The sequence below is a fragment of the Beta vulgaris genome, chromosome 8, assembly GCF_026745355.1.
Source record: "Beta vulgaris subsp. vulgaris cultivar EL10 chromosome 8, EL10.2, whole genome shotgun sequence".
NCBI lineage: Eukaryota > Viridiplantae > Streptophyta > Magnoliopsida > Caryophyllales > Amaranthaceae > Beta > Beta vulgaris.
In genome coordinates, this window is record NC_079209.1 from 26,658,755 (window position 1) to 26,677,053 (window position 18,299).

The 18,299-nt window shown below is 36.7% G+C and overlaps 1 protein-coding gene across 2 annotated transcripts; it reads left to right on the forward strand.

Annotated features, from left to right (window-relative positions):
* The first annotated feature begins 1,350 nt into the window (after positions 1-1,350).
* LOC104882910 (protease Do-like 5, chloroplastic) lies at positions 1,351-16,065 on the forward strand. Of its 2 annotated transcripts, none has more exons than XM_048635345.2 (8): positions 1,351-1,683; positions 2,584-2,730; positions 6,211-6,273; positions 6,380-6,469; positions 7,007-7,129; positions 14,898-14,985; positions 15,182-15,256; positions 15,659-16,065. In XM_048635345.2, the coding sequence occupies exons 1-8, from the start codon at positions 1,432-1,434 to the stop codon at positions 15,673-15,675; spliced, it is 855 nt and encodes a 284-aa protein (XP_048491302.1). In that variant the 5' UTR covers positions 1,351-1,431; the 3' UTR covers positions 15,676-16,065. The 2 variants fall into 2 exon arrangements, with proteins under 2 accessions (XP_048491302.1, XP_010665630.2); XM_010667328.4 differs by having other exon boundaries at positions 1,354-1,683; positions 15,565-16,065.
* Positions 16,066-18,299: the final 2,234 nt, after the last annotated feature.

The window sequence follows — 18,299 nt, forward strand, 5'->3', positions numbered from 1 at the left end:
GCCAATCTGCGCCTAACGCGTGGACCTGCGCCTGCCACGTCGGACTGCGCCTGAAGTAGTAGGCGTGTGTGACGCAGTTTTCCCCTACCTATATATACGCGTTGATTTCTCGAATCAAGCACAATTTTTAGGGTCTATAAAATATTATATGATTTTTTTGGCATAAAATTAGTTATGAATCGATATTTAGTATAGACCAACAATGAGCAACATAATTTTGATTGTGTTGTACCCTTATCCTCGAATTCAAATTTTGATTCCTGACCATCTATGGAGTCTAGACGGGGAAATTTACATTGTATATAATTCCTAAGATGTCCCTGCCGTTTCAATATCCAATGTTTATGATTCTTCCTTTAAAAGAATTGTTGGCGACTTCAAAATGTATTTCAAATAAAACCTTAACAATGGGATAGTCAAATAAATGTGCTCACACCGTATGTCGGTTTAAAGGAATAAATCCACGCCTATAGTGGGGGAGGGTCATTAAAAGTCTGTGGGACTTACATGGTCTTTTTTACCTATTGTAGCAGGTAAATCCTTCCAAGAGTCTATTAAAATCAAACATTTGTCTAAGTTAGGTCTATTGTTGATTATATAAAATTGGGACTGATTAGAGAAGATGTCCAATAATTAGGATTATTTTTATCAAATTTTCCTAAACTATATCTAATTTAGAACTATATATCAAACTAGAGAAACTGTCATGCTTGTGAATGTATTTATTCTTGAGCTACTCACTCGCTTATAAATGAATCTGTAAATGAAAAAATCTGGATCCTCTTTCTTTGTCCAATCCGTATAGATTTATGGCTATCACTATTCAATCTACACTTCTAATTAATATAGTAGTAGTAATATATTCTTCCATGACTTAAAACTACCATCCCTATATATTTATGAAATTTTTTGTTAGTCAGTTAGGAGTCTAGATCTAAATAAACCATGATTAATTTATAGAGGTTAAACAAAACTTAATAGATGTATTCAAACTAAACATGAAATTAATGTTTAAGCCTCATTAATGTTACTTTTGGATAAATAAGAAAAACTGAGTCCTAACCATAAGGGAAAAAAAAAGTTGAATCTACAATTGAAAATTTTCAAGAATAGAAGTGTACCGTTGAGAATTTACCAAAATTATATTATAGTTGTCTAAGGCTCTGTCCTTTAAAATTATTTTCAATTTAATTTAATTCAATTCAGTTAGATTTAGTTTCATTCATTTTACTCTAATTCTATTCAACTCAATTCAGTTTAGTTCAATTTATTTAAGTTATTCTCTTCATTTTAATTTCTCTCAATGTAGTTGAGTTTGATCCAAAAGAATGGGGGGCCTAGCTCTAACTCTCATACAACAATTTGATTTCGAAATGACAATAATTAAGATGAGATGGAGGCACAGCCGCAGCACGTAAACTGAGAAAAGATATGATGGTGGCATTGCAGCATTTCGGGCTACATCTTCGTCCACCATCTTCACTCCCCCTCACCATTAACTACTGTCCAGAGTCCGTAAGCAGCTCACCATGTAGAATTACAAGGCGGAAAACCATCTTTTTTTCTGCCTCTCTTCTTACTCTTTCTCTCAATTTAAGCCCCAATTCACCCACCCCTCTGCTTTCTGCTGGTGCCCAAGAATTGGATGAACAAGAAGAAACCACCCTCATCCGCCTTTTTGAGGTAACATTCTTCCTCCTTTTCTCAATACATGTATCGCTTCGACTGTACACACTTTTTGATGCATATCTTTGACGGTCAATATGATATTTTTAAAGTATAATTTAACTGCAAATAAATTAATGACATTTATCTTTACATATTGCTAAATAAATGAGATTAAAGTCAAATATATACATTATTGGAAGTAGTGAGGAAATTAATAACCAGAATCCACTTCCATTGCTAATTCAATTTGTGCCGCATTCAAATTTTTCTTGGAAGTGTCATTTTAAGCTAACGAATAGTACCCCTGTTGTTTCTGACATCTTGTTAGTTTGACAATATTGACGATGTTAATGACTTAATGGTAGTGCAACAAAAATTATGTATGATGGAATATACCTTATGCGTGTCATGAAGGTTGTCCGACACATAAAGAAGAGGGAAGATAATCTTCTATTGGGGATGTACTTCACTAATTTGCATATTGGTTATTTAGTGGTGAATCCGTGATTTTAGTTTCAGGGCGTCAGGTATAGGTCTTGAGTTTGGCAATTTCGGATTAGGGAATGGACAATGAACACAATTAATTGCTTAACGGAAAAATAGATAAAGTTTCAAATTGGGGTGTCATCTAAAATTGCTTTCCCCAATATAGGTCCCCGACTAGGTTGTTGAATCGCGATTTGGCTTGTAGTGTTGCTGGTGGTTCCGTCAGATGTGTTTAACTGTTATAGCCAATTCTGCTGGACTTATCGTGCTGGAAACTGTCACTCAGTCAGTGTTTGAAAATTTGTTGACAAACTTAACACTGCTCTTTTTATCATGGGGATTTCAATATGTGGTCTTTTTGACATCATCTGCTTCATTCAGTTCTATATAACTAGTTTATGCAGCTATTTTATTTTTCCAAACTTGCAGGAAACATCGCCATCTGTAGTATTCATTGAAGTGTTACAACTATCGAATAACTCCAACAATTCAAAGGATATCTCGCTAGCTGATAGAAGTGATGTGAAAGTTGAAGGGACAGGTTCTGGTTTCCTCTGGGACAATTTTGGTCACATTGTAGGAACTTTTGTTTTTGAAATTTAAGTATCAATATGTACATTGCTAGATATCTATGTATCTGCTTGGTTGCTTTGTTTTATTCTAATTGCTGTTCGTATAACTTGTGTCAATGTGTGGAAGTGTATCTTGTATGTTTTGAATTAATGGGTTATATGACTTGAAATGTTGTTGTGGATGTAGTATTGATTGGTAGCTGTTGAGTTAGGATTTTAATTGAGTGATCCGAAGATAATTGTTCATACAGAACCTCTAGGCTTCTGGAGCTGGGAGTCGCATTTTTCAAGTGACACTCGATGGAGAAAAAGAAAAGTAGAAAAGATGGAGTTTTGGAGCCTTAAGAACGTTTAGATGTTTCCTATCCACGCTTCATTAATCCAGGAGAGACATAAATTTTTTCCTCCCCCTGTCCCACATAATTGTGATTCCTTTAATAAATTTTGGAAATAATTTTGTATTTTACATCGAACGCAGTAGGCAATACAAGATGTTCAGTTGTCTATGCATTCCGTCAAGGTTGATTTTCTTCATCCAATCATCCAACTCAAAAAAAATCATTGAATTAAATCCTACAATATGCCAGGCCTCCAGGAGATACTGTTGGTGGTATGGTAATTGTTGATGCAAACTAAATACTTGGTGGAGTGGGTCACTTTGCACGGAAGAAACTATACTTTTATGCATCATAGCAACTAGATAACATAGAAAACCTTTGATGGCAAAAGCATGCTAAAACTTGCTTTGCTTGTGGGAAAGTGATTATTGCCAAACGAGGGAGACAAGACTTAAGATAACAGAGATTTGGGGGTCATGGGATCATGGCAGACTCATGGAGCTCGTCACATAAACTAGAAAAGTAAAAGAAAATCAGAGAGTAGATATAAGATGATTAAAATTGATTTTTTGTGTGTGATAGTAGTTTCCATCTATGTTGCTCAGACTCGGGTACCCATGTCCGACACGGGTACGTGTCCAAGTGTCCGACTCGGCTATTTTTTGGAATTTTTTCAGTTTTTTAGCCCAAAAAAAAAGTGTCCAGGTGTCCCACCCATGTCCGAGTGTCGAGGATCCGACACGGGTACTTGAGGTGAAATGAAGAGTCCGAGCAACATAGGTTTCCATGCAATTCATACTAGTAAAGCTTAAATTTAAGAGACCTAAGTTTCCTATCTTTTTATTTTTCAAATTTAAGAGACCTAAGTTTCCTATCTTTTTATTTTTCTTATATCATAATGTTCCTATCATATGGATATTATTGTTTGCGGCAATTGGAATGTCCAGAGATGCAACTTTGATCATATCTAAAATTCTATTTTCTTAGGTTGCTGTTGGATTATCAATCTTCTAGGCCACATGTCACATCACTTTGAATCCTTGTTCAAGGGGAGACTTCTTCTGTTCTACAACTTCATGCTTGACATCAACAATAGCATAGTTACTTCCTAAATCTTTCTCTAGGTTTTCGGTTCCAGTCAATACTTTATTGACTTTAGCCTCCACCAACTGCCAAAGTCTTGATGCAAGTTTCAGCATCATGTTGTTTTTAGAAGCTGTTTTGATGATCATGCATGGTTAAACTCATCCTTGGATGAGGCAAAAAAAATCTTCAGAAGAGCTGTATTTTGCAGGAAAATTTTTGCAGTGCCATAATGTTAAATTCTTGTGGATAGCTCTTTTCCCCATCTCTTGCCTCTTGATGGATATTTTTTGCCCATCTCTCTATGGCCTTTTTGCTCATCACCCCATAAGTTATCTTTCTAATGTTTCTATAGAGGAGTCAAGTTCTGAATACAAACTTTTTTTTTAATTCCTCATCGGCCATCACCTTTTTCCAAATGGGAAACTTGTGTTTGATTTATAGAATCTTTTAAAACAAAAACAAGCTCTCTATTTTCTCGTCCTTTTTGTGTTAGAAATGTCATTAATTTTGGGATTATATCATCGGCAGTACCTTAACAACTGTTTTCTTTTAACCTTAAGATCCTTCAGGATTTGATGATACTATTTGTTGGTTCTAAAGTGGAATGCCAAACTGTAAAGCAGTCGAGAGTTGTTCACTTTCTGCTGAGAAGGGTGGTAATGTCGGATGATTGGATTCAAACGGAAAAGAGTACTGAAACAGAAGCATAATGGAGCTCCTAATAGAAATAACAAAACCTAGAGAATCTGGGACAGCAGATAGGTGACAATGTGGGTTACTTGATCGATATATTTGGGTAACACTAGTGCCTCTACTGCTCTACCTGCTTTTCATACTAGTAAAGTTAAAGGTCCAAGATTTGAACATCAACTTTCTCTGACTTCTTTTGTAGGCAATCCGTGGAAGGTCAAGAGATGAATCTGTTGGATTGTCTCTATATTCTTTTTTCCTAAATTAATGTTGGATGGATTTCATTCAGGCAGTTGTAGAATTAAGGAAAAGAATGTGCCTACAGCACTATCAGAGATGAATCTAACTCATCTAACTTCTATCTCCCAAAATGATAAATCTTGACCAAGAATTAGTGCATTGCTCTAATTTTGATCTTTGCTGTCTCAATTTCTAATAATAGATACATCTTATGCATCTGCATCTTCAACAGAAAAATATCTTCGCGACTTCTCTGGTTTTGCAATGTCATGTTTGGTGATAGAGACTGGACATTGAAATGCAGTAGTATAGTATAACTGGTTAAATGGCTCTCTCGGAGTTTGAAATGCTGCACATACTATCATAGATGTAGCAGAGAAGCTTAACTTCTATCTCTTTTTTGTTCCTTTTATTTTTCCATATACTAGGTCCCCTACCTTAAACGGGAAGGGGGAAAGGACATTTGATTATTTGATGCCACTGAAGATTAATTCAGGATTCTCTTGTGTCTTTGAATGATTTGGCTATGGCTATTTATTAACCATCCTTGCTCCCTTTAAAGATGACACTTGTTGCCAAGTCCTTTGATAATATTTCGAAGGTGAGAGTTGCTTTTTGTCCTCTCTAAAAGGGCAAGAATTGCAATAGGGTTTGCTCTTTGTAGCTCAGGTACCATTCTATACTTGAAAGAGGCTTTGGTATTCCTGTACCTTGTTTAACATTTGCTGAGTGAGTAACCTCCACAAGATATAATTTCTTCTAGACTATAGCTGAAATTTTATCTTTGGTATTTCTAGGAGCTTTCAATTCGCATATGAACCTTTTCTGCCGTTCCTGGTTGGATGTCTCTTTATAATCTTTCTATGGTGCAAAAACAATTAAATTATTGTCTTTACTGGTTATGTGTATAGTGTCATTGACAAACTAACATGCTCAACTGCTCATAGAGCCATTGCAACTTCTGAAATCTGAAATCGAGGGAGTTGTGTCTATCTATGTAACGGTCTTTAGCATTATATTTCGTGGTTGTAGGTTAAGAACAAATCTAAGAGCTAGTGTTTCTTGCTTTTGTTAAGAAATAATAAATCTTTTCTACCTTTTCTTTCATATATATTTTTTTTGTTTGATAGGTGACAAATTACCATGTCGTGGCTAAGTTGGCAACTGATACGAGTGGCCTGCAGTATTGTAAGGTTTGGAATCTGCAGTTGTTAAAGTTTGTTTGACTATATACTTGCCTATTTTTTGCAGTGAAAGTCTTTTCTAGAGCACTCTAATGGCTTAATTTTCATTTTATAGGTGACTTTAGGAGATGGACAGGGAAATAAAATTTCAACCGAGGCCAAGATCATTGGTTTTGATCCAACATATGATCTTGCTGTACTTAAGGTACCTGACAAGGCCTCATTCTAGCTATGTAGTATGAAGGCTTCACTCTAACATGAGGCATGTAGTGCAGTTCATGAATCTTACATATGAGAGATTGAATAGTATTTAAAAAGAAATTTAGCCTTTTCTTTCGCTCTTATGACTGCTCTATGCTTGAATGTGGAGTTACAATTATATTCCTACAATTATAAGGATGACGGTGCTATCTGTGTCCTTATCGTAAGTGTTTGTTTTCTTGCTAACTATTTTAACTTTATTTGTTTTTCCAACTTCGAAAGGTGGTAGTGTATTTGTTGTCAGTCCTATGTTACTTGGACTCTTTATTTTACCTCATGTGTGAGATCCTCGACAACCTCGCATGGATAGATACTCCGACACTTCATCTATGCCAAATTCATGCAAATTTTCATAAAATTGATGAGTCGGACACTTAGACATGTTTTCGTGCCCGACATGGGTACCCGAGACTGCGTAACATATCTTATTATTTCATTCATTTAGAGTAAATTCTTATTTTTTTGTTTGTTTCTGGTGCAGTTTGATTATCAGGGAAATGATTTAAAGCCTGCTCTTCTAGGGACGTCGCGTGATCTACGAGTGGGGCAGAATTGTTTTGCAATTGGGAATCCTTATGGATATGAAAACACTCTTACAACTGGGGTATTATTTTTTTGCAAACCAACTTCTATTACTAGTCACATTTGGATATATTATTATACTCGAGCAATATGCTTGTTTTCTTGGAGAATGAAGACCAAAGTTGAAAGTTTATTATGAGGATCCTAGATTTCAAACATATTTCGGGTGATTGATAATCTCTACTATGTCCTAGGTTTCACCTAGAATATGTCAATAGTTACAAATTGCTATCTGACTTACTCACTTAATCGGACTTATGACTTTTTTTATTTTACACCTACATTAGAATAAGATTTGACTGATAGGAACTAGTTTTTTGCACAAACATAATTTATATCACACCTGAACATACACTTGTTTATGCCAAAAATTGCTCAAGGGATGATTATTGGTTGGGACATCGATAACTAGACTAAGACAAGAAAAATAAAAGGATGAAAAAAAAAATAACACACAAGATGGTGAAGCGGAAAACCCCGATGAAGGTGGGTAAAAACCGCGGGTAGATATAAGACCATCAATCTACTACGATTCTGGCGTTAAAGCCATGGTAATTACAAGTACATTGTTGAGCCACCTATGCTTGATTGCTACTGATATAAAAGATTTGACATGAGAGAATACAAATGATGATATATAGAGGGTCGCTAGTAGTACCAAGATAAATATGGTAGGTTGATTCCCATGTAGCCCCATGGTTGCTCCTTGTATATGATGCGAGATATAGTAGTTACTTTTCGTAGAATTAGGCCAGATACTTGGATCATGCGGTATGCTATCCAGTGTTGTATGAGTATTTTGTACGAATAAATATGGTAGTTTTTCCTTAGGCCTTTTGGGAGATGTATATGTTGGCTATTGTATATAACAAAGTTGGCAAAGATTATGTGCCTATATCCTATGTTACCTAGACTCGGCTAAGAGTGTCGGATATGGGTACGGATCCGAGTGTCGGGTATGGCAATTCCAAAATATCAAGACACAGGGACTCTCTTCGAGATTTGGACTCGAGTACGGGTATGGCAAAATTAATATTTTATAATATAATATTTAATGCTAATTTTAAGTTTTATAATTATCAATTTATAATATAACAATAAATTAAGGTAGTTGTTTAGAAAAAAACAACCACCTAAAAGCAGTGTTAAAAAAAAGAAAGCCAAATAGAAGAAGAAAAGGAAAATGAAAAACGAAAAAATAAGAGGAAAAGTCACTTGGCCACAAAGGACAAAAAGAAAATGAATAAGAAAAAAAGAAAAAAAGACAACAACGGGAGATCGAAGAGAGAGAAGAAAGAAAGAACAGAGTACCCAGAAGCGAAGAAAGAAACTGACCGGCGGTGACGGCTCCGGCGATTTCGAAGCTCCTATCGGCCGTCAGGTAAGTTCTCCTCTTCTCCTCTTCTTCTCTTCTCCTCTCCGCGTTCAAATTAGGATTTCCCGTGTCCGAGTGCAACATGGAGGATCCGACTCGTATTTCATACCTGAGTCGGTGTCGTGTCGTACCGACCCAGGTATATGCCTAAAACTGCCGAGTTCGGGTAACAAAGCCTATATCTTTTTTACGTAGGAGGTGTTTTATGTGAAAACATATGGTATTTTTATATAGTAGAAGTAGAATGGTAGTGGAGAAATAGATGGGTATTGTGGAGGATATTGTTCCCCTTTTATAGCATGAACTTACTCCCTTAATTTGCTCTAACTTTCTTCATAACATTCTCTAACAACATTCTCTAGCATCCATTTTCCACATGTGCCTTTTGACTTGGCTATGTAAGTGGAATGACTATCCCATAACAATAAGACTCACCTTGACTTGGTATTAATTGCTTGTAACCACTTCCCATGATTCTAGCAACTTCTTGTATTACCTCTTGTAAAAATTGACCATAACAGTTAGCCCCCATTTTTCTATTGGACCACACTGGAGATTTGATAAATAGTCTTCCAGTCTGACTGATGGTCGATAACCATTTTTGGTGTCGCCTGCTAGTGTCATCATACATACGACTGTCGTCCAACGACTCTTGTTCACCGTCGTGCCTGCTGACATCTTTGATCATGGTTGATCGTTATCTCGTAGTCATTGGCTTACAAGAGAAACTATATGAACGTCATTCTTGAAAGTTTGTCACATCATAAATGAGTGATATTTGTCGTCAAAATAAGCTAGTGTCACAACTGGTCTCATAGGCATCGTGCACTGGTCTCAGAATCGTTGAATGTGCGTTGGTTCTTTTGTCATCGTATGTTTGGTGGCGACATGACCAATAAGGATTCTCGGAATGACTACATAGAGCAAAGTTAATTTGTGTGTCATATAACGCATCAGAGGGGGAAATCTGGCGACATGGCCACTTAAGATGTCGTAGACAGAATTTTGGCGACAGACCACTTGAAGCATTATCGAGTGAGATTTGCGAAATAGCCACCTAACTTTTGTGGGAATAAGGCACAATAAAGTCATCTAAAGTATGGTGGAACAAAGTCTGGCGATGAAGTCGCTCAAGATGTCAAAGCATGAGATTCTGGCGTCATAGTCTTGAGAGTGTCTTATTGTAACGTTAGTCATCGTGTTGTAACCATTAAGGTTCTTTTTAGGCCGCCTTATAATTGATTTCGCCTTGTTTTGCCATGATGCAGATGTTATGTCATATGTTACGCATCATAAAAGAAACATGTATGCATGTCTTTGTAGGTGTGGACGCTTTGTATGTTTGAATATATGCATGTATTAGCTCACGATGCAATAGCTTAAGTCAACAAATGAAATAATCATAGGTGCATATGTTGATATATAGTGCTAAACTCAAAGGTCTTACCGGGTGCTTTAGTGAATTTAGGCACAAATACAGTTCCATGCCAATATGTCATCATAGCAAATCATGTCATTTAATGTCACTTAGCCAATGCATTCCATTGTTACGAAACTTCATTTACATTGAAACACAAATGTCATGGCATATAAATTTGCACTATCGAAATATATAATACTTGTCTAAGTAAGCGTATATATGTCTATGTGTTCCATTTAGGCGTCATGTGTAAATACTACTTGTGGTGTGAACATATGTATATTTTTTACCTCACGATGTAATGTTCAAACATAATAAATGAAGTGATCGATAGTGTGTCAGCTGATATGTGGCGTTAAACTGTATGTGCTTAGTAGATGTATGTGATACAAAAAAATGAGTACCTTTCTTATGTCGTCATAGCTAGTAGATCATGTGAATTTATGTCATGTGATGCTATTGACCCGATGCATGTTCCATGCTTTTGAAACTCGTGTAATCCACGTTTGTGACATCATGGTTGGTCCCTATGTCATTGTGGTGCTTAGCGATTATCATCGTGTCCTCTAGTGGCAGGCGTTGTATTGTGTATAGATACGCGTCGCGTCGTCTGGAGGCAGGCGTAGCGTCGTCTTTTGACGCACGTCCTGTTGCCGATGTGGTAGCAGGTGTCACGTCGTTTGGAGACAAGTGTAACGTCGTCTGAAGACGAGCATTACGTCGCCTGGATACAAGCGTCACGTCGTTTGGACACAAGCATCACGTCGTCATCGTGTCGTCGGTCACTAATTATGCGAAAGAAAGGATACTTGTGATAACCAAGTTAGTAGTGCTTGTAAGGACCAATATAAACATATGTAATAGGTAAGAAACACAATAAAGCGTTCAAATGTTAGCAATAAGTAATTCATAGGCGTCAATGATAAGAGTAAGAAACACAATAAAGCGTTCAAATGTTAGCAATAAGTAATTCATAGGCGTCAATGATAAGAGTAAGAATTGCAAAATAAATTAGAAATTTTTTAACTGCCGTCATGAGTTTTAGCAACGTTAGTGACTGACATGATACACCAATGATTTGTTCTCGTCGTAGCGTCTCATACTCTATGTTGTCGTCCCCTAAGACTTGTAATATTTGAGATTCTATGTCATTAACCATCATCTAATATATGGTCTTTCTTGTCTTTGACATACTCGTTGTAACTGCTCTTGATACTGACGAGAACGTTAGTTTTGGTGATGAATGCCTTATATAGTGGATGTTTGCTGTATGAAGTCAATAGACAAGGGTACTTCTCAAGATTCAAAATTTTGTCAATGTCATTGCTACACGATTGATATGCAAAACTAGTTGTTGATGAATAAAATCAACAATGAAGGAGGAACGAAAGTACTAGAAGATTGAGTGACTTTAGGATCGAGTACTCGTTGATGATGTTTTGATATTGCATAGATCGTCACAGTGCTAAGTGTGGGTGTGAGGTCCATTTGTCAATTGATTCTTATCATCACTGTCGTGACCGTAGCGTCTTTGTCATTGAGCTTGTCATTATTGTGTAACGATTTTCAATCCACATTTTGATGTTAGCTTTGAATATCTTATTGTTTATAAGATTATAAATGTTTCAAGCACTCTTGGTGAAGGGATTCAGTCCTGCAGTTGACTTTAGTTCAAGCAAATAATAGTAACCTCTTTGTCACTTCGCAACTAAAAGAGTTGTCGTTGAGTTAATAAATACAACAAGAGTAAATGCTAGTGTATTTACGTCATAGTCAAGCGTGATGGATAATTTATGTACTAACGTAGAAAACAAAGTTTTGAAAGAGTTTTGTAGCATACTTAAGTGGCATCGACAATGATCACAATTAGCAACATACTTGACGATGTTAATGGCAAAAGATGTTTTAATGTCATACTTTTGTCATGCTCGTGTGTCAGCCCCCAATATATTCTCCATTCTCCATGTGCTCCTTTTTAGGTGTCTTTCATGTCATGATGACATCAGAAATTTCTAGCATCTTTATCTACTTGAGATCTTAAACTTCTTTGAGTGATAGTGTGTAATCATAGCTGATGTCGAGCACCCATGACGCTTAAGTCTTTGATTAACGTTGTACCTGTGCTCAAATTTTATAAGCATATCAAAGTTATGATAAAAAATATCATAAGTTACAATCTAAAAGTCCTAACAATTAAATCATACTATCATGTCCCCCTGTGGCGACTTTAAGACAAAACAGAGGTCTTCACATATCGAACTTAGTTTTGGACTGAAGTTAGTCACAAAATTAGATGACGCTTGTTCCGATGTTAGACAGCTTATGTCTGACTCTCGACTGCTTACGTCCGACACTTGATACCTTACCCCTAAAGCAAAAATACGTGTATAACTTAACCTTGTTCTTGTTACAATAATTCTCATAAGTCCAAACTTCACGAATGTAATTGCTATGTGATTGATTTGTGAAGTAAAAGATAAAACAAAGTTTGTTGCGATGCATATATTATATGAAAGACATGATGCATAAGCACGCATTATGAATGACCGATTGTTAATTGTGCTAGCCATGTAGATGAGGAGTTGAGTAAATATGAATGTAGTGAGACGATTAATCAAACAACCAAAATGGTTAGAAGTCACATAGCATTTTGGATGACTGCTTGGCTTTCGCTTAAATCTCATGATGTCAAGTATTATCACCAAGTATCTTATTCGCCTTGCTCCACGTCGTGAGCCTTGCGATCAGTGGGTAGTTGTGGCCTGTTGTGGCCTGACAATGCTGTCTATCACCATTGATGTGTTTGTAAGACATTTTGTAACCTGATCCAGCTTTGTAGTGTCATGTTGTCTTTAGTTTACACATTGGTATCAATTTCAATAAAAGGTTTCCATATTGCACTCTATGTTAGTTTAAAAAGAAGTAGTAATGACTTTACTCATAACTCATTGACATAGTAAGTTGATAATTAGTTTCATAGAAATAACAATGAATGTTAGTGTGGATATGTGATACTCAAGTGCATAAATAACTTAGCTATTAAATACACTTCCCACCTCATTATGACAACTAAAGGAATGACGTTTTGGAAAAATATTAAAGCGTACCTGTGAGTGATGTTGTCTACAATAATAAAGTAAAGCTTACTTGTTGCCATTTGTGACTTAAGACAAATCATTGTGCAAACCTTCTTTCGATTTGCTTTATATATGTCTGTTGCAAATTTCTTCTTTGCCTTGTACTTAGACATCTTCATGTTGCTAACAAGTCCAACCTGGGGGATTTTCCACTTGTCTTCATATGCTGTCAGCTTGTTGGCATAGGAAGTTGTTCAAGGTTTACATGACTTTCTAGCCTCGTGCTTGGCGTGAAGAAACTTTTTAGCTTCATCTTCATGACATAAGAAGAAGTTCCAGCAACCAGAAGAAACTACCATAACGGACCACATGTAGGTAGATTGATTTCTTGTGACTAAGAGGGAATATTGCGACTATGTGTTTTGATGGAGTTATCTAACCATCGACCCGAGGCTGGGCGCCAAATTATTTATGCCAAAAATCGCACAAGGGACGGTTATTGGTTAGGACATCGATAAGTAGACTAAGACAAGAAAAAAAAAGGATGAAAAAAAAAAAGACACAAGATGGTGACGCGGAAAACCCTGATGAAAGTGGGCAAAAACCGCGGGTGGATATGAGACCACCAATCTACTATGATACGGGCGTTAAAACCATAGTAATTACAAGTATATTGTTGAGCCACGTATGCTTGATTGCTACTGATATAAAAGTTTTGACATAAGAGAATACAAATGATGATATATGGAGGGTTGCTGGTAGTACCAAGATACTTGGATGGTCTGTTGATTCCCATGTAGCCCTTGCTCCTTGTATATGTTGCGAGATACATTAGTTGCTTTTGATAGAATTAGATCAGCACGTACTTAGATCATGCGGTATGATATCACTGTTGAATGAGTATTTTGTAAAAATATATATGGTAGTTTTTCCTTAGGCCTTTTGGGAGATGTATATGTGGGCTACTGTATATGAGAAAGTTGGCAAAGATTATGTGCGTACATGTCTTTTACCTAGCAGGTGTTTTATGTGAAAGCATATGGTATTATTATGTAGTAGAAGTAGAATGGTAGTGGAGGAATAGATGGGTATTATGGAGGATATTGCTCCCCTTTTATAGCATGGAGTTACTCGCCTGATTTGCCCTAACTTTCTTCATAACATTATCTAACTGACCGGACCTTGGCTTCCAATCATCCATTTTCCACATGTGCCTTTTGACTTGGCTAAGTAAGCGGGATGACTATCCCATAACAATAGGAATCACCTTGACTTGGTATTGTTTGCTTGTAACCACTTCCATGATTCTAGAAACTTCTTGTATTACCTCTTGTAAAATTTGACCATAACAACACTCTAATACATGAACTTACTTCAGAAAATGATGGCGGGTTTTTATTTTGTGCATGCTCACATGAGGATTGCTGCTAGTTTAAATAAGTTAAATAGTGCAGATACACATACGGACTCTTTCTGTGGGTGGTTAAAGAAGGGGGAAGGGGGGAGTTTCTATATCTACTTGTATGCGGATCTCATAGATCTTATCACGTGTATGCTTGACTTGAAATAGTAATCTGATTTAATGCTTGTAGTAACTACGTTTAGGCCAATACCCACGCACTCTCTTGGAAGGTGACCAAAGCACATCAGGGGTCCTCTGTAGCATATGAAAGTGACAAAATTTTCCTTGTTTCTAGAAGCTGGATTTTGAGAACTTCAATCAATAATTTTCATGAATTCCGAATTTCGGACCCTGAACTCTATTGATTATATACATTAAGACATGCTACACTCTTGAATGGCTTGTAAAATGGGTTTCACTACTGCTCATAAAGCATTTTATTTTGTTGATTTACTCTAGATATTGACATTTCCGAACCCCATGATGAAGTGATGTTTTGGTAGTTTACATACCCAGGTAGTCAGTGGTCTGGGCAGGGAGATACCATCTCCTAATGGACAGGCCATTCGAGGAGCCATACAAACAGATGCTGCCATTAATGCTGGTAAATTTTCAGAGTAGCTTGAAATTGACTTGCATGTAATATGCTGTTTGTCATCAGTTCTCGCTTCAATGCCTTAAAAGTTAATATTATTAGAAGTTATTGCAGATAACCAGCCATTATCCATAGGATTAACCAGCAATTCATTTAACTGCTTTATGTGAAACTACATTTCCTTATAGTAGAATGTTGGTCTCAGGAAACTCAGGAGGTCCATTGATTGATTCATATGGTCATGTCATTGGTGTGAATACTGCGACATTTACTCGCAAAGGTTAGCAACTTTCATAATGACCTGTTTATTGTTTTGAAGCATGGAAGCACATATGCGCACTATTTTTATATTCTTTTAAAATCAAGCAACAGTGACTTATGTCAATAAATAATACCAGGCAGAAATGCACCATTTAAAAAAAAAAAAATTGTCTAGTAATCTTAACTTAAAGAGTATGGGACGAGTTCCCATAATCTGTGCGAGTATTCAGGAATTTTCAGGTGATAAGCTCATTATCAGCTCTAACAAGATTGAATTTTTATTGGTCAAATTAATTCTAGTTTGCAACTATTTTACCATTAATGCAGGCAGTGGAATGTCTTCTGGTGTTAACTTCGCCATTCCGGTTGACACAGTTTTACGAACTGTACCTTCTCTTATTGTCTATGGAACACCTTACAGTAACAGGTACTAGCTGAAGTAGCTCTTCGAATGAACATCAGCAATAACAAATTACTATCTCTCCGACCCTTCCCATGCTTATCAAACAAAGCGTGACAAATGATATTATAAAGTTTTCATGTCCGAGGTGATTGCTGTATGCATGCTCTCATAACAGTCTGTTGCTTTTGATCGTAGAGTGTAACAATCTCAATCATCACATAAAAAGGAAGATTTGATGTTTTTGTGGGTCTTTTTCTCCCCCTATTATGCATCAAGTTTCAGCAGCAACTTATTGTACATTGCAACCGGCGTGTATATTTCAAATGCTTTTGATGTATAGGAAAGAAAATAACAAGTTCCTTGCAGATACGTTTCAATTATATAACTCTCTATGTTATGCGAGAGAAAAAAATAATTTTCTTGCAGTTATTTGTCATTCTATATACTTTGTGTTTAAAAAAAAAAGGAAAAATGGATAGGAACAGTTTCAATTATAGGCATTTCGTCATTTTCATTTCTAACTAAAATTTCGTCATTTTCATTTCTAACTAAAAATTATTTCTGAGTGGTCTCAACTATGTATCATTTTTGACGAAATTGGTCCCAGCAGGTCAATGACCTACTACAACAAGTAAAATGCTTTTTTTCTTTTTCTTTTTCACTACCACCTATTTAACATCACCTCAACACCCAACACATCACCCCACCACCCACCATCCACCACCCAGCACCACCAACACTTTCTCTCTCCACTACAGAAACTACCACCCAAATCTCCTTCACCATTAACAGTGGTTATAAAACCCTTAACCATCTCTCTCTCCTCCATCTTCTTCTCTTTCCAAGAAACCCCTCTTTCTCGCATCACCCCTCTCTCTCCCACCCACCCGCGCCGATGAACCTCCACCCCGAATGAACCACCCTTGAGGCCATCGTTATCTTTGGTTGCATCTTCTCTATATTGATTTGATATCTTTGAGTTGGATTTTTTCATATTTCTATTCTTCACTATTTTAGGGTTTTGAGATAATTTTTACGTTGAGTGAATTTTGATTTAGATGTCGATGTCAATGTTCGAATTTCGCATACATTCGTTCACTTATTGATGATTTGCGGGATGATTCTTCTATGATTTGGTTTGATTTAATGTGCAAAGATATTCTCATCGGATGATTTTGATCTCTGGTTTATCATAGCATAATTCTAAATTCAATTTATGATGAGTGATTTTCTTGGGACATGATTAAATTCAGACTTTGAGGTTGATTTTCTTAGAATTTGATCTATTATATATATATTTTTTCTCTCTTGTCTTGCATAAAATAACCTTAAGCTGCATCTGACTGTATTGAGTAACAACATAAGTCATGTGTTACGTAGTGCTAAACTCGTAAAATAGTACTATTATCCCCAACAGTAGGTTCTATAATAGGAGACTTGTACAACAACACCTAGACCCAAACCCGAACCCGAGGTTTATGGCAGAATAACAGTACAGTGCCCTGAAAAACGTACATTCCTCCTGATTTCAAGGACTATTTATAGTGTTTGAAGTAATTAATGTACCCTGATGTCACCCTAATTTGGGAGCACCTGATTGGCTGAGCAATACTTTTATGACAAGTGGCAAACATTGATTGGAGGGTACACATCATCCACTTTTCACTAATGCCTTTTACAAGTGATGGGATTAAGTACAAATTGGGCCAAAAAGGTGGACTAGTACAATTCTTTTATGTAGAAGAGTGTACTTTAGGCCATACACCTTTTGTCCTTTTTATATCCGTTAATCTTTAGGTTACAACATTTGCCCCTTAAAAGAGAATTTTTACCATTAGGCGCCAAGACGGTTATAATTCTCTTTTAACCAAAGAGAACTACCCTACCATTTTTAAAGAGGAGAAGGCGCCAATTTGTCGGTCTCAACAGGTCAACCTGTAGAGATTTTTTGAATGCAATGATTATCTTTACCGAATGGGGAGGTCATTTTTACCTCCCTATAAATATATGCCCTTGTCCTTTCTGAATTCATTTCACACATTGAGAGAATTTTTCTAGAGAGAGAGACTCTGCCAAATTGTTTACTGAACTTTTAGAGAGAGAAAGAGCATTAGTCCGAGACCTCGGTAGTCTTCTACAACCGTCCAAATAATTTCAACAGGTATCCCTTTTCTTATTTTAATTCTCATTTTTTGTTTTTCTTTTCATTTTTTTTAAGAAAAATGGATTCTTCCTCTTTAGTGAACAATTCCGGCCACTTAAGGGTTTGCCTTAACCTTTGAACAGAGAGCCTTCCATCTTCGGCACATTCTAGAGTTGGGCCTATTCTGGCCGGACATGCATTTTATTTTTATGGACATGGACGGCAAACTCAGACAACCCAATCTTTACTTGTACAGGGTAATCTGGCGTGTGTGAAACAAACTGCTCGTGTAAGACGTGGAGAAAATCTCCCGGCCTCAAGCTCATAAATGGAGACGTTAACAAGCCGAATCCCTAAAGAAGGGGAGCGTGAAGTTCAAAGCGCTCGACCAGAAACATAACTCCTTCTCCAGAAAGCGTCCAGGAGGAGAGAACCACTGAGAGGTCTTCCGAGGCCAGCCCATCCGGACAAGGCATGGCGGTGGACGAGATCGATGAGGCAGAGGTTTCATCTGAC

Bases quoted from the DNA above. Each gene is read 5' to 3' on its own strand.
- LOC104882910 (XM_010667328.4), top strand. From the start codon at position 1,432: ATGATGGTGGCATTGCAGCATTTCGGGCTACATCTTCGTCCACCATCT. The intron at 6,274-6,379 runs GTTTGGAATCTG...TTCATTTTATAG, and splicing joins GTGGCCTGCAGTATTGTAAG to GTGACTTTAGGAGATGGACA. The intron at 6,470-7,006 runs GTACCTGACAAG...TTTCTGGTGCAG, and splicing joins ATGATCTTGCTGTACTTAAG to TTTGATTATCAGGGAAATGA.